We start from the raw sequence: 17,143 nt of genomic DNA, 5'->3' as shown, positions 1-17,143 counted from the left end.
AAATCACCTTGTCAAGTTCTTTAAAGTCCCTATTGAGATTTAGTTATAATTCTTTTGAAATTTTACCTCATTTTGTGGAGACAAGGACAAGAACATGATAAAGAATATCCACCCAAAACATAGAGTAAGCATTGTATTCAATGGCTAAGCAATAAAAACATTACCTCTAAAATCAGAAAGTAGATAAGGATGGTGCTTACTACTATTTCTACTCAACACTGTATGGAGGACCTGCCCAGCTTCATAAGATTTGAAAAGGCAATACAAAATAGAAGGATAGAAAAGGGAAAAAAGTTGTCCTTATTAGTTAAATGACACATTTGTCCACACAGAAAGATTTTAAAGACCTACAAATAAATTACTAAAAATAATAAGATAATCTAGTGAGTTCATTGAATATGATTAATACATAAAAGTTTTCAGCAAGAAAGATTTAATAAATGTAATTCAAAAATTAAAATATCAATTAAAAATAAGTGATCCAGGAATAGGTCTAACAAGTGATGGATAAGACTTTAATAAAGAAAATTATACGAATTAATTAAAATACAAATTCTAATTGTTACTGAGAATGTATACAAGAGAAATTCTCTTAATGATGGCTGCATATGGTAAAACCATCTTGAAACAGTTCAGCCAAACTTAGAAGACTTAAAAAACATATAAAGAACTCTTACAATTACAAGAAGATAAACAAGAGACACAGTCAAGATTATTCATTTATAAAATTGTTTGTGTGGTAGGTAGAATTCTAAAATTGCCCTGAAGATTTCCACTTTCTGGTATTCTGTGTAATGCCCTTAGCCTAAATGTGAGAAGAACTTGTGAATATGATGAGCCATCACTTTCATGATTATGTTATATTATATGACAGAAGGGAGTCTGCAGAAGGAATTAAGGCCTCTGATTAATTGACTTTGAGTTAATCAAAAGGAATGCCACTCTGGGTGGGCCTGACCTAATCAGAGGGCCTTGAAAAGAGGTAGAAGAGATTCAAAACTAAAGATATTTATTTTCTTGGCCTTGAATGAGCAAAATGCCATATTGCATATTCACATGCCAGGGAAAGGTGGGTGGTTTCTGAAGCTGAGAGGACCTTGGGTCTCTCAGAAGACTGCAGCTCTGACCATATCTTTATTTTGGCTTTATGAGATCCTAAGCAAAGAAAACCAACTGATCCAGGCTATATCCAGATTCCAGACCCACAAAACTATAACAAATTTGTGCTTTTATAAGCCTCTAAGGTTTTGGTAATTTGTTACACAGCAATAGAAAAATGCAGTGTGTAACAGCAAAAAGCAAAAGACAAAACAAAACAAAAACCTTGAAATAACCCAGATGTCCATGAGTGACAAATGAATTAATAAATTAATTCATTATAGTCATACAATGCTATACTAGACCATGATAAAATTAAATAAACTATACTAACATAGATGAATCTTAAAGAAATGTTGAGAAAAAATGCAAATTACAGAAGTATACACACTATGACTTCACTTATAAAATTATTAAAATAGGAAAAGTTAAATAATATGTAATTTAAGGACATATGTCAATGAGGAATAGTTAGTATTATACAAGTCAAGATTGATATTACTTTTGAGGAAGGAAGAAATTTGAAAGGGTTATAAAAGTGATTTCAAAGGTACTGGCATTAGCCTATTTCTTAGGTTCAGTGGTGAGCACATACATGTTGATTTCATTATCTTTCAAATGCTGCAGTTATGTTATAAACACTCTTTCACAACGGAGGACATACTGCACCATTAAGAGTATACAATCCTGTAAAAAGGACCCCAAATTCTAGAAAGTTACTCTCTTGTCTTCCTAGATTAGAAATTGAGTAATAAGTTCACCAAGTGGAAAAAAAAAATTATGTATGGCTCTCCAAGTGCATTTAAATACAGCAACAGCAGTAACAGCCATGGTAGTAGTCATCTCTTCAACCTAATTAGTGATGGCAGTTGAAGTAGATTAGCAAAGTGAGCCAGGAGACTAGTGACCCAGGTGTCATCTTTCTTCTGAGGTGTATGCTTTGCATGTTCAATCTGTGCTGTGTTGGGGAAGTGAAGCCGAGACAAAACCCAAGTGCTAATAACAGTGAGAGAAAGACACAGAGGCAGAAAATTGAGGGAAAGAAAAGATTTTAAATATGCTTCACATTTCTTGGATTAATTAGAAAGTGAATCATAACCCAGTATTTAAGTGGCAACTTGATTGTGGGTGAATTATTTATCCAGTTGAAACATACAACCTATGTTCATAACATGGAGTTGTTTTGCTTATGCATCTTGAATAGTCAATCAGGGGGAATTACCGTAGTAAGGGTCCCAAGAAACTCCATGAAACCTGAACTCATGATTTTTCCTGATGAAATATTGAAAGGCAAGCCAATTCTCTGTTTTTACACTAATGCTTCAAAATCTAATTCTGCTTCTCCAAAGCCAGTTCTGAATCTGATGACCACAATAGCTAAAGCAAATTATCTGACCTACAGTTATGACGGGAACAACACTCTGCAGTAAGACTCTGTATAGATATGACCATGTCTCTCGCACACTCATCACTTATAACAAAGTGATGCTAAATCAGATTTCACAAAGTGTTAATTCTCATAATCAGTTAGAAAGAATTTTTGTGTATCCCTAAATTATTGGACACTAACACATTCTACTTTGCAAGTTAATTCTAGCCTAGAACTACAGGAATGGTTGTAAACAGGGTGGTACTGTGTATGTGTTGCTGCTGTGGCTTGAAAAAGATAGCAAATTATTTACTACAAAGAATTTTCCCTAACACTGAGGAAAAAAGAATCCACTAGTTTTCCCCTTTTAGTATAAACATTTTAACGTCATTTGCTGTTAGGTTAGAAGAAATGATTTTCATTCACTGAATTTCAACTCAGTATCACAGTATTACATCAACACATCATCCTTCACCTCTTTGACACCCACTGCAGTCCCACCAGTTTGGACTTCCAAACCCAACAACAGCAAAATTCATCTGTGCTAGGCTAATAATCATAGAACTTTACACCTAGAAAAGATTCATGATATCATGTAGTTCAACCCAACAATAAAACTATATTTGGCATGGTTGCTAAACAAAATTTCTTTGTGAAACAAACGCTAGAAAAACAAAACTGAGTTTTCCTCATAGACAATTTCTGAGAAGGCTTATTAGCTCCTTGAGTTTGAGAAAGAATTCACTTTTTAAGGAGCTGAATTCTGGTGTGCCCACATGCTCAGACACATACACACAATAAAAATTGAGTCAACCATTTTAAAAGTGACAGGACCAGGCAGCATGGAGATTATAAGGCAACAACATTTATAAATGTTGGCAACCAGGAAACCAAAAGCAATTTATGTAGGAGTTTGGCATCCTAGATTCTCTCTAAAACTTTATGACTAATTTCTCAAGTAGTTTTACTTCTCTCACTTAATCACTCTACTTCCTACTTTACAATATAGATGAGAGCACTTGGTTGCACCCAATGCTCCAAAGAGATCATGGGATAAAATATGTCAGCCAAGTTTTACAAAAAGGCTGGTTCTATAACTAATAACAGAACAAATTATAAAATTTAAATGGGAAAATGTGAAATAAATTAGTTTTCCCTCTTGTGTCCTTTTCAAAAGCTAGAGCCTATTGTTCCCTTGCTTTTTAGTCATTCCAGTACTACTTTTCTTAATCGAATTATTTTGAAACCTATTCATAATTTCTACCATTCTACATCTGCTGCATACCCTTTATGTTGTGCCAAATTTTTGTTCTCATCAAGTTCATCTGTCAGTCTGCACTTTCAGGGCTTCAAGATCACTTCTTCCATAAAAAAAAAAAGTCATATTTGATAATAATAATAGTCCTTTGCGTGAAGCTCTCATATACATTATCCCATTTCATTCTCAAAACAAGGTAGCGGGGTATACAGATTTCCATCTTCTAGAGGAGAAAAGAAAAAGCCCCCAAAAGATAAGTGGCCTGCCCCAGAGCACAGCTAAATAAATGTTTGAACCAAAATTTGAAATCAAGGTTCTTCTCACTATGCCCAGCAGAATTTCTTTTTTTTTAAATTGAAGTATAGTTGATTTACAACATTGTATTAACTTCCTGTGTATAGCACAATGATTCAATTATAAATATTCTTTTTCTTTCTAGGTTATTACAAAATGTTGAATATAGTTCCCTGTGCTATACAGTATGACCTTGTTGTTTATCTATTTTATATGTAGTAGTTTGTATCTACTAATCTCAAACCCCTAATTTCTTAAAGAGCTCTTCTCTTGAGATGTATCAGCTAGTCTCTGGGCATCACTCCTTCTCTACTGCCACTCTTCACTCCCACATCTATTTGCATGCAATGATGTTTAAGATCTTGCATGCAAATTGCTGCTGACACAATACTAACTACAAGTGATGTCTGACAATCTCCAAAACCCTTATAGTGCTTGACTTTCTAATGGTGCTTGGAACAGCCAGGACACGTACATGGTAATAATATAGAACTGATGGAACAGGTTTCTGGTACCGCTGCCAGCAGGAATTCCATTAATGTAAAGAAGTTTTCCTTTCTCATACCTGAGAACAGTGAATCCATGACTGTCTCTGAATATTTTGCCTTATTATCATTCTAAGTGGCTGCAGTATTTAGGTTTGGTATGTCAGACTGAGAAAAATAACATAAAATTTGAATTTACATTAAAAACATAGTCAATCACTATAATTTCTATCAGTCAGGGACCAGCCAACAAATCATTCCAGGTAATTTATTTCTTTTTTCTTTTTTTTAAATTGAAGTACAGTTTATTCATAATTGATTTTCAGGTATACAGCAAAGTTATATATATATAATTTTTCAGATTCTTTCCCTTTAAAGGTTTTTATAAGATATTGAATATAGTTCCCCATGCTATATAGCAGGTCATTGTTGTTTATCTATTTTATATATAGTAGTGTGTATCAGTTAATCCCAAATTCCTAATTTATCCCTCCCCCTGCTTTTCCTTTTGGTAACCAAAAGTTTGTTCCCTGTGTCTGTCTCTTTTTGTTTTGTAAATAAGTTCATTTGTATCATTTTTTCCCTTAGATTCTACATATAAGTGATATCATACGTTATTTGTCTTTCTCTGTCTGGCTTACTTCACTGAGTATGATAATCTCTAGGTCCATCCATGTTGCTGCAAATGGCATTATTTCATTCTTTTTTATGGCTGAGTAGTATTCCCTTATATATATGTGTATGTGTATGTGTATGTGTGTGTGTGTGTGTGTGTGTATACACCATGTCTTCTTTACCATCTGTCTGTCAATGGACATTTAGGCTGCTTCCACATCTTGGCTATTGTAAATAGTGCTGCTATGAACTTTGAGGTGCATGTATCTTTTCAAATTAGAATTTTCATCTTTTCTGGATATTTGCCTAGCAGTGGGATTGCTGGATTATATGGTAAGTCTATGTTTAGTTTTTTAAGAAACCTTCATACTGTTCTCCATCATGGCTGCACCAGTTTATATTCCCACCCACAATGTAGGAGGGTTCCGTTTTCTCCACACCCTCTCCAGCATTTATTACTTGTAGACCTTTTGATGATGGCCATTGTGACTGATATGAGGTAGCAGATAATTTAAATTGAGAAACTTAATACATGTGTAATAAGTGATAGAAGAGCTGAGAAGCCAACAGGGGATGGTGATGCAACCAGAAGATTAGCAATGGTAAGAAACCAGCACCACTTCTAGGGCTGGAGGGACAAAAGGGTAAGTCTTATTACCAGAGACTAGAAGCCATGGTTGCCTGGTGGGAAAACTAGAATTCAGCAGAGGCTGTCTGGTGGGTAGCTAAAACCACAGGGGAAACCAGCCACTGCAGGAAGATGCTATCCAAAGATAAGCTAGTAGGAGAGAAACACCTTGGCTTCTCCCATCCTTCTTCTCTCCCATCCCCCACCCCACTCCCACCCCCAGGCTTCCTATGGACCAAATCTCCTTGGAAGCTGGTTGGAAAGTAAGTCTAAGATACATGGTTTATGGGTGAGAGGTTGGAAATGAATATTAGTACAACAGACAATGTCCAACCCACTTCCCAAGGCATTAAAGAGGAACCTAGAGCTGTAAACCAACTGCTAAATTATGTCCAATTTACTTTTCTTTTATATAATAAAAATGATCTGCAAATCTCTGAGTAGCCTAGACATTATAGCATTTGGTACATAATGTAGTTGGTTAGGGAAAGTAATGCTAAGTATAGAAAGTGATGCAGCATAAGTACTATCATATTTTCTCATTAAGTGCTTAAGCAACAATAATGGATATCATTACACAAAAATATGTACTATAATCATAGAATTTTTGGACTGCATAAAGAAATGATTTAGTCTGTCTTAATATAGTTATACCTCTAATTGCATATTCATTATGTAAGCATTCAGTCAAGACCTACTATGCAGCATACAATTTGCTAGCCCCCAGAAAAAAAATAAAAACTATTTTCATAAGATAGGGTCATATCCTCAAAAAACAAACAAGATAAGAATTAAGAATAAAGTAAATGATACAAACATAGATATGATTGAGAGGAGCATACAAATAAGGAAGTAATTCATTTTTCCAGGGGAGAGTGAGTCAAAGAAGACTACATGAAAGAGAGGATACTTGAGCCAAACCTGAAAAGATAAGGAAAAATCAAAGCAAATGTTATGTTTTTCTGAAGCCTTCCCAGGCTCTTCCCTCATACACACAATAATTATTATAATCATTGCTTACATATCTCCTTTCTGGATCAATTACAGTGCTGAATCATCTGTTTACTTCAAGAAAATGCTTAAAAAGAATCCAGTATTTTTCCATCCACTTGGTACTGCAAGAAACCTAGCAGAGATTGCATTGCATGCTATGGTGTTACCTTCTTTTTCTGTCATTCCTAACCCTGTCCCCTTGCTGTCCTGCTTCCTATATACTACTGAATATTTTATAGTAGCCGATCTTTGTTCTAGTTTGTTTTCTTTTCCAGTACAATCCAAGAGCCAAACAAACCTGCAATTCACATTGACCCAAGTTCCTTGAGACTATATTGAAAGACTTTCTTTGATCTCCCACATTTGGAAAAGGATTTAGATAATATTTTATATACTGGAAACCCTGCCCTTATCCAAGATGTTGATGGACTTCTGTTAGCCACCTTAAATCTTGTGTAGACCTTACCTGTTAGAAAGCCTCTAAAAATTTATCTGATGCTTGTCTCAGATTCATTACATAGGACATTACATATCTATACCAATAGGAGTGAGGTCATTTTCTGGGATAAAAACTTGTCTCAGGGTCCCAAGGCCCACCCAAATTTCACAAATGTCCACCCTCTTGGGTACAGCTAGATACTGCTTACATAGTATATTGGATATTCTTCTAATCCAAAGCTTCTATTGCATCCAGTTTAAATGAACATCCTATCACAAGATGCCAAAGAGTCTTTTTTCTCCTTTAAACAAACCTTGTAGAGAACCCTAGCACTAAGTCTTCTTGGTAATTACAAGCTTATATATTTTTATGCTGTGAGGAAAAAGAAACTGTTTTTAGGTGTGAACACAAATCCGTGAAGACAAAGAACAGCCCATTGTTTGGTATGAGTCAGTTCTGCCCCAGCCTCTCTGACTATGCTATTCCCTACACATCACAGCACTCCTAAAGACACAATCATATTTTAATGTTAGCCTAACAAAATATGCAATGTTATTCTCTGCAAGCAGAGAAGGCTGGGCTTATATTAAACCCAGTCTGTTTGCTCCCGTTTCAATACAAGGGGAGTTTCTTGACTGTCTTACAGCCACTGCCCACTGTTTAAACTCGGTGTTAATGTCAGAAACTTTTTTTCCCAAAATTATTGATTTCATATTTTATGTAGCTATGCCCTGTCAATGACCAGAAAAAAAGGTGGGTTTGGAGTATGCAGCAGCATGAGAAAGTAGAAAATTCTTCTTTGCTATTTACTCTTGCTTATCCACATGACTGAATTTATAATTTTTGGTCTTGTTTATAATTATGGACAATGGAGGAAACAATGAGAGTTCACTTCAGTAGGTATAAAAAATATTTATTTGTTCATTTGTTGATGATCTGTTATACATTATCATATAGCTGTCATAAGGTGTTTTGCTCTCTAAATGACTTAGGCATGAAAATGCTTTGGCTCACACTACAGTCAAAGTAACTGCCATTTTCCTTTTCTGGGTCCAACTAGTTGCCTTTGAAAACTCTTTTTGTTGTTGTCTTACCCTAAGATTAGGCCTCATACTCAGGATTAAACAGACTCAAACAAATAAAACTTACTGGTTAATCTGGTGCCTCTTCTTCCCAAGTTTGCATAGGCCCAAGGATCTTTTTCATCTTTCTTTCATGGCCTAGGGAATAAAAAAAAGATAAACAAAAGAGATGAAAATACAAGCGATAGATTAATAATTGATATGTGAGTTTTGATTTCTTCTAAGTTGGTCTATTCACACTTGCCCCATTTGTCAAGCCTATACTTGGGGAAGTCAAGTAAATATACAATGTTCCTATAAAAGAACACAATGTACTCAAATTCTGATAGTCCAAACCATTTTAGGAAGAAACTATTACAGAAGAACCAAATGACTTCCTGGATTATGCTTTGAGAGCCATGTCATCTCAAAACACATATCCTTGTTCTTGGAGAGAGGTATAACATAAAAGAGACATTTCTGAATGGAAATAATATTGGTAAATAACTTCCAATGTATAGAGTCAATTAAAACATTAAGCGGTGCTAGATGGATAGACTATCCATATGAGCAAAAACCAGCTGAACCTCTACATCACAACATACACAAAAATAAATTCCAATGGACTTAATATCTAAGCATAAAATGTAAAACAATAAAGTTTTTGGGAGAAAACATAGAAGAATGTCTCTGTGTCCCTGGAGTTGGCAAAGATTTCTTAAACAGGACACAAAAAGCACTAACCATGAAATTAAAACAAAAACAAAACCAAAACCGGACAAATTGGACTATGTTAAAATTCCTACTTGGTGTCAAAAATCACCATTAAGAGAATGAAAAATCAACCAATTGAGGGGGATGCTATTCACTATAAGTATATCTGACAAAGGACACATATCCAGAACATATATTTTTAAAAAACGTTAATGAGAAAAAGACACATAACCCAATAGAAAAATGAACAAAGGACTTGAACAACCACTTCATAAAAAGAATATATAGAATGGTTAATAAGCATACTAAAAAACGTGCTCAACTTCACTAGCGATTAGAGAAATACAAAAGAAAACCATAATCCCCCACCCCCAAGAATGCGTAAAACGAAAAAGATGAGGAAATACTAAATGTTGATAAAAATGTGCAGCAACCATTCTGGAACATTGCTTGGCAGTATTTATACAAAAGTTGAATATCATAGTATCTTCTGACCAGTAATTCTAATCCCAGGTAAATATGCATGTATTTTTGTTGATACATGTTCCAAAACATTTAGCTACACTAGTCATACTATTCCCAAATTGGAAATAGCACAAACGGCCAACAACACTCCAATAGGTGAAAAAAGAGTGATACATTTAGGCAACAGAATACCAAACTGGAAAGAGTATGAAGAACACACAATTACACAAAACAAGGTAGCTGAAGCAAGTATCCAGCGGGGTGAAAGTTGCTCTTGGAACAGGGGGCAGGAAGGACTGGAAGGGGCATGAAGAGGGGCTTCTGGGGTGCTCGCGATGTTCTAGTTCTTCCTCTAGATTCTGGTTACATGGGTTTCTTCAGTTCGTGAAAATTTATACAGATGTATCCATATTAAAAGTTAAAACTGAAACAAATATCAGAATAATGACAGCAACGGATCAGACCTTGCATTAAAAGCTCCTGAGAGCCTAATGAACTCCACTTCCCACCCCCGCCCCGCCAAGCCCTGCGAGCTTGCGCGCACAATGACGTGAGGACCTCATTGGCTGCAACTAGGGGCGGGCTTCCGGAAGCCGCGTCTTAGCACCGCCTCTTCCGTCTCCCCGTCTGCCAGCCTTCCCGCTATCCAGCATCCACAGCATCCAGCCCCGCGGCTTCGGGCCCTGGACCCAGACTCCCAAGGCAAACCGGGTCCCTGGTGCTTGGCGGCAGCTTCTCCTCCTCCGGTCACTGCCGTCAGATCGGCTTGCTGCCTGCCGCCATTATGAACATCCGCAATGCTCGGCCAGACGACCTGATGAACATGCAACACTGCAACCTCCTCTGCCTTCCCGAGAACTACCAGATGAAATACTATTTCTACCATGGCCTTTCCTGGCCCCAGCTCTCCTACATCGCTGAGGCCGAGGACGGGAAGATGGTGGGTTACGTCCTGGCCAAAATGGAGGAGGACCCAGATGACGTCCCCCACGGACATATCACCTCGCTTGCCGTGAAGCGTTCACACCGGCGCCTCGGCCTGGCCCAAAAGCTGATGGACCAGGCCTCCCGGGCCATGATAGAGAACTTTAGTGCCAAGTACGTGTCCCTGCATGTCAGGAAGAGTAACCGGGCAGCCCTGCACCTCTATTCTAACACCCTCAACTTTCAGATTAGTGAGGTGGAACCCAAATATTACGCAGATGGAGAAGATGCTTACGCTATGAAGCGGGATCTCTCGCAGATGGCAGATGAGCTGAGGAGGCAGCTGGAGCTGAAGGGGAAGGGCAGGTACTTGGTGCCGGGCTCCGGGAAGAACCAGGAGACCCAGGGCAGCATACTTCCTGGTTCCAAAGAGGCCTGTTGGGAGGAGAAGAACGCGGCTGCTGACGACAGTGGCACTGACAGCAAGGAACCCAGTGAGTCCACGGAAAGCACGTACGTCCAGGACAGCTCAGAAGACTCAGATTCCACCTCCTAGAACCTGCTTAAGGTATGCCTTCTCCCTTCCCTGACCCAGTCTCTTTCTCCCCTAAATTCCTGCACCACACCTGGGTCGGCCCTATTCTATCCCATTCTAGCTCTGCTAGGTTTCACTGTGAAAACCACCTGTTGACATTCGGGAGGAGTGTAGAGTGGGTTGGGGGAAACTCATTGCTCAGTATTGGAAGTTATAAGGACTCAATACTGAAAGTAGATTAAATTCAGTAAAGAAACAAGTATTTATCCTGTCTTTTCGGTATGAATTTTATTTCAGGTATCCACATAATTAATGAAAGAAATTTCTTCTTTATAGAATGACAGCTAATAAAGGCAGAAAGAATGATTGAATTGTAAAATTGCCATTTTGCAACTCTTGATGAAATAATAGATCTAGCCAGTTGTCATCAGTGGCTAATAGGTGAAAAGTTGGAGCACTTTGCAATGATGGATCAGACTGGCAACATCTGAAGTCAATGTTCAACATCATGATAAGAGAGACAAATATGTGCCTCCTAATGCAATTGGAAGTGCACAGGGTCACTTATGAAATATTCTTGCAAAAAGAAAATCTTATGTATGTGTGCGTGTATAAAATTCATCTCGAATCCAAACAAAGCTCTAGATCTATCATTTTTATTTAAAAAAAAAAAAAAAAAAAAGAGAGAGACATGTTAAGCTACAATTAGCCAAATCCAGATGAGAGAATTTGAACGGAACAAATGACCTGGTTTCTTCAACAAATAAACGTCATTTTTAAAAATGGGAGGAGGAATTTATCTATTAAAACCACGTTTAGAGATATATTAACCAAATACAACCATTGTGGACACTGTTTGGATCTTGATTTAAAAAAACCAAATATAATACATTTTGAGATGACCAGGCATAATCTGAACGTGGACTGTATGCTATTAAGGAACTGTTAATAATTTTGTTAGGTGAGCTAAATGGTGTTGTAGTATTATGTTCAAGTCCTTATCTGTTAGAGATACATATTGAAATAATTGGTTGAAATAATACGAGGCCTAGGATTTACTTTAAAATACTCCAGCCAAAAAACAGGGGGGCGGGGAGAGGTTGGGAAGGGGGACATAGATAAAATAAGAATGGCAATATGTAATAATTGTTGAAGTTGGGTACTTGAGGGGTTCATTATACTATTCTTCACTCTTAAATGTGAAAAATCAACATGGAAAGTCAAAAAACAATTACTGTTCTTCCTACTACACAGTAACACTAATACTAAGCAGCCACTGAAAAGTAGTTTTAAAAGACTATTTAATTTCCATCTAAGAACTTTATAACACCTTCAGAATTTCAAGAGTCAATTTAGAAACTTTAAATTCTAAACCTACTCACCTTACACTCACATGTGAAAAAAGCAACAACTTTCTCATAACAAAGATGAATCATGAGTGACACACACTGCATATAATTAAAATAATTACTGTTTGATTAATTTACTCATTCATAAAATTTTGTATTTGCCTGGCTTGGAGCTTAGTATACTCCAGTGATTAGGACAGGCTGACGTTTACATTATAGCATTTAAGGGTAAATGGACTATATTTTTCGTACATTTTGATGCTGAAACCTCATCTGTATAGCAGACTAATCCCATTTTACTTTTATTCACTTATGGTTCCATACATTATAAAAATTTAGATACAGTAAGTTCATGAAGGTTAGAAAGAGCGTATCTTCAGAGGAATCCTTCTTTGCATCTGTCATTTAACAACCTGAAGGTTTCACAGTGACCAATTCATTTGGTCGAAGCTTAAGACAAAGGCAGCAAATCAGTCTAAAAGGGAAGATAAAATTAAACAAAACTTAATGCCTTGAGAGAAGTGTTGTCAAATTTACCCCTGCCTAAAAATCCTGGAGGGCTCTATCAAGACTTTTTTTTTTTTTTTTAATGAACAAGCCTTTAAAAAATTTATCAATTTAAAAAATATCTGTATAGAATGAGTTGTGTAATATTGATCTCATCTTTGTGGTTATTGGCTTCTCCTCAGTTACTACACTCTACCTGAGAAAGATTTTAAGTAGAACAGAGCTAACTAGAGATTGTTTTAACACTGTATTTATATAGTTTGGTATATTACATATATAATTTGATGAATTCAAAAGCACTTAATATCTGCTATGAGAAACAGAAATAACTATCACCCTAGTAGGGGAAGAGAAATAATAAATAATAGTAAGAAAATTATTCTGTGGCAGTTATAAATCTGAGTGTCCAAATTCAGGAATAATTCAAATGTTTCTTTCTGTCACTGTAATTGAAGTTTATTTCTAAGATGAAGGAGATATTTACTTAACATCACTGTCCTTCTGGTGTGATATCTGCTCAGACATCTTCATTAGCCCCATCTAATCTTTGGTCCTCACTATTCCCTTCTGGGTCATTTCCAGTCAAAGTCCTCTTCAGGTCTGGGATGCCCACTGCCATGTTTGGGCCATGTTGGTAGCAAGAATATTAGTATGCATAGGCTAATTGTTCTAAAAATTAACCTCCAAATCTCAGTAACTTAATATAATAACAGCTAATTTCTCACATCAAAATAGTAATAATCACTAATAGCACTATGAGAATTCTAGGTTATAGGTACTATTCTAAGTACTGTGTGTGAATTATCTCATTTAATCCTCTTAATATTCCTCTGAAGTAAGTACTGTTACTTCAAGATGAGGGCTGCATATCATTCAGATAATAAATGGGATGCAAACTCAGGTGGCAAGACTCCACCATGGCAGGGATTAAATGAGACAATCTCTATAAATTGCTTAGAACAGTATCTCATACACAGTTAAATATTCTGTAAATTCTAGTTCTTTATATAATCTGTAGTAATAATAACCATTCAGGCTCTTTTCTTTTCTTCTCCACAGTAATCAAATGATAGAATGTTGTGTATAAGCAGCAACAGTTTGCAATCTTGGAAGGGAGACGCATCTTAATGATTAAAATAGCTTTCACTGACAAGCTGAATGTCAAAGCATTCAGCTGAATCAACGCTCATCAGCAGCAAAGTTTCTAGGGAGCCATAGCAATGAAGACAGGTCAGTTCAAAACATGCTAGTTGAGGCAGGAATGCCATCAAATTGATGCTTATCTCTTGACAAGAAATATGTGGATGATTAATAACAAAGAGGAGAAAAATGCAAAATCTTAAAATCTTCCATTGAGCTGGCAGTATTGAGTTAACCAAGGTTACTTCAGTGACTCTCCCTTTCTGGTTTATTCTTTCTGTCACTAAGCTGTCATCCTAACAAAAAGTTGTTAAATGTTCACATGAGCATTCACTGAAATAGACTGTTCCTAATTTTACCAGACAACTAATTATAACTGGAATGATATAATGAAATATGGAAGACAGTTAGAGACTGACAGGTCTGGTAAATTCCTAGTATAACCTTACCCCAGATATGCCAGAAACCATAGATTTCAAATGCAACTGCACTCTACAAAGATAAAGAGGGGGTTGAGAAGAGATAAAATATTGTTTTGAAATACTAATCAGATAGATACCATTTTATTTAATTATTTATAATCTCTAACAATGTCACTTTTCAGTCAGTGTATGATACACATTTAGGATGACTGAAATACCAACTTTGTCAGAGGTAATGGATAAAAGCAGAGGCTTTTCCTAAATTTTGTGCTCTCTCCGTGCTAAGGAGCTTTACGGTAGCAGAGATAAGGAAGAAAGGCTAATAAAAATTCTGTGAATGGCAATGGTTCAAAGAGCTTTTCTGGAAACATTTTGCAATGCTATTTCTATAGACTAATATCCTCAGAACATCACAGGGATTTTTTTTTAAAGGATAGTCATAAAATTCTGTTTTGTTTTCATAAAATCATGTTATCAATTAACATACTCCTCAGGCTGCCATTGCCTATTTTTAAAAAATCCTTGTAATGTAAAAATTTGAACTTAAGCTAATAAATTAAGGGCTATAATCATATTTTATCTTTATGAAAAATTTCTATACCCTTAAACAGCAAACTATCCTAGGACATTTATTACAATGTTATTTGACTTTTTAAAATTTAATGTCTTAAAACGTATCAAGCAATATTTACTGAGAAAACTAAAAGAACTATAGAATGTTCGTTTTTTATTTAACTTCTTTTGTGTGCCTCTCTTAAAAGTATTTGAAACAAATTGAAAAAGGTAATGATGATAGTCTTTCTGACCTATTCTCCCATATCTTATTGCTCTGTCATTATGGCAAATATACTTTTAAAAAAAAATAAGATTTTTTATTCTATGCCTCTGACTGCCCTGCAGCCTGATTTACTGTTCTTATTCTGGAAATGAGCTTTTCTGTAATTACGATTTTATACAAAAATGCTTTTTAACTGCTCTGTGCATAATAGTCAACCTTTGTCTTATTATTTTTGTGTGCATTTGATAGATGGGAAAAGGTAATACATCTCTATAGTTGTAAGATTCTGTTGTTGTTTTGTTTTGTTGTGTTTGTAGTTACTCAGTAATGGGCAGCAATACTCCACTAGCTTTTCTTTAACTTCTAGAGTCCACTCACATATCACAGAAACCTTTCTACCTTATTAAGGGTAGGGTCCTTGTCTCATTTGTTTCCTTAACTCCTGGCACATTATTCATTCATGGTAGATACTCAGTAAATATTCATTGAATAAAGAAAAGAAGGAAGGACCTGCCCAAATTATCAATGCAGAATTTAAAAACAGAAAATGTACCTAAGGTACTATTTCCTATTACCTAATGTAATTAGGACACTTTTAAGTTATGAATAGAGACATAATGGATATTTGGGTTTCATCTCTAGGTCTAATGGAAAGAAAATATGACTTACAGAATTGGACACGTTGCATCTAGCTTATCAAGAGCTAAAAGGCGTTTCATTTCTTTAGAACTGAAATAAATTTCTTTTTGAGTGGAGCAGGATGGGACAGAATTTGAAGATGACAAGAAAAGTAACAAGGTTTCTTTAGGTTTAAAATAGGATCTCTGGGGTAGATCTCGGCATTCCCTTGTCCTCCCTCCTCCCCTTTCTCTTGGCAGAAATGGCTTTTAGGTGTCAGGAAAAGTTCCTGTGTTCTCATGGCAAAGAGGGGAGAAAGCCCAGACCGGTGTGTGGATCTCTGTGCTGCCACCTGGGTTCTCACTGGCTTCTGTGGAGATACATCTAATCTAGACTAAGCGCCTTGTTAATCTGCTGCCAGAGTCTGTCATGGTTAAACCAGTATTTTATTTTTTCAGAGTGGTCAGAGCCCGGAGCCCTCTTTGCTCACTTGCTCTCTTCTCACTTCTCACAGCACTGCAGGTCCTCGTGTCTCGGCCATGCCTGCCCTCTGAGCCCTGGCTTAGCCTGTGTCTGCTCTGCTGCATCTGCTCTGGGGTCATCTCACAGTGACGCCAGTGGCTTCTCACTCTCAACTCTCAGCCTTCCACATACCCTACAGGGATCATGAAGGAATGCGTGGACAGAAGCCCGTGCTGCACAAGAGCCAAGGAGGTTTGAGGCCTGCCATCACAGAACCTTCCTTGGCCTGCTCACATGATGCCGCCCTTTTATTCTGTTTGTAGTAGTTCTGTGTTGGGTGTGGTTGTCTTGCAAGGTTGTTTCTTCCTAGAATGCTGAGCAGGGAACAGGGCAAATTCCTGACGCTCTTCTGCTTTTGGGTTTTGCCATTATTTATCCGAGTTTTCATCCTGGAGGGGGAAGGCAGGACCATCAAGTAAGACCTCATGCCCCCTCCCTCCTCCTCCTTTGCCTTTTCTGGTAGACATATTCGATTTTCTCTTCCTTCCTCTGGGAACCCGTCTCTGTCATGTCCTCCCCATTCTTGAGGAGGTTGTCTCCTTCTCCTTCCCGGTGGGGGAAGTGGTGAGGAAGGGCTTCTGCTATGCAATCAGAACTTGGAGATTTTAAGAAAAGGACAACCAGTAATTAAATTGGAATATCTATCAGCTTGTTTGTGTCAATCTGGTTTTTTTTGTTAGTGACATAACTGGCCATTTATTGAGAACCTGTAATTTTCAGGCATGATGCTAGGGCCTTTATTAACAATATATTGAACTCTCTCAGCAGCCCTAGGAGGTGGGTATTACTATCCCTGTTTTGTAAATGGGGGACCTGAAGCTCAAAGAAGCAAAGTAAATATCTAGGATCTAATGCAAGTCTCTTTGAATTCAAAGCCAGACTTCCTTTTCCTTTTCTACTGCTACTTTTTGCATTTTATTTATAAAAGT

At 36.8% G+C, this 17,143-nt stretch overlaps 1 protein-coding gene across 1 annotated transcript; it reads left to right on the top strand.

The window, feature by feature from the left end:
- Positions 1-10,044: 10,044 nt before the first annotated feature.
- On the top strand, positions 10,045-16,322 carry NAA11 (N-alpha-acetyltransferase 11, NatA catalytic subunit). Its single transcript, XM_010983321.3, has 2 exons — positions 10,045-10,911; positions 16,207-16,322. The coding sequence occupies exon 1, from the start codon at positions 10,204-10,206 to the stop codon at positions 10,897-10,899; it is 696 nt and encodes a 231-aa protein (XP_010981623.1). The 5' UTR covers positions 10,045-10,203; the 3' UTR covers positions 10,900-10,911; positions 16,207-16,322.
- The last annotated feature ends 821 nt before the right edge of the window (positions 16,323-17,143 follow it).

Source organism: Camelus dromedarius, chromosome 1, assembly GCF_036321535.1.
Source record: "Camelus dromedarius isolate mCamDro1 chromosome 1, mCamDro1.pat, whole genome shotgun sequence".
Classification (NCBI taxonomy): Eukaryota; Metazoa; Chordata; class Mammalia; order Artiodactyla; family Camelidae; genus Camelus; species Camelus dromedarius.
This window is presented reverse-complemented; position numbering and strand designations above follow the sequence as displayed.

What these genes read in the sequence shown, in the direction of transcription:
- NAA11 (XM_010983321.3), top strand. Translation starts at nt 10,204, where the DNA reads ATGAACATCCGCAATGCTCGGCCAGACGACCTGATGAACATGCAACAC.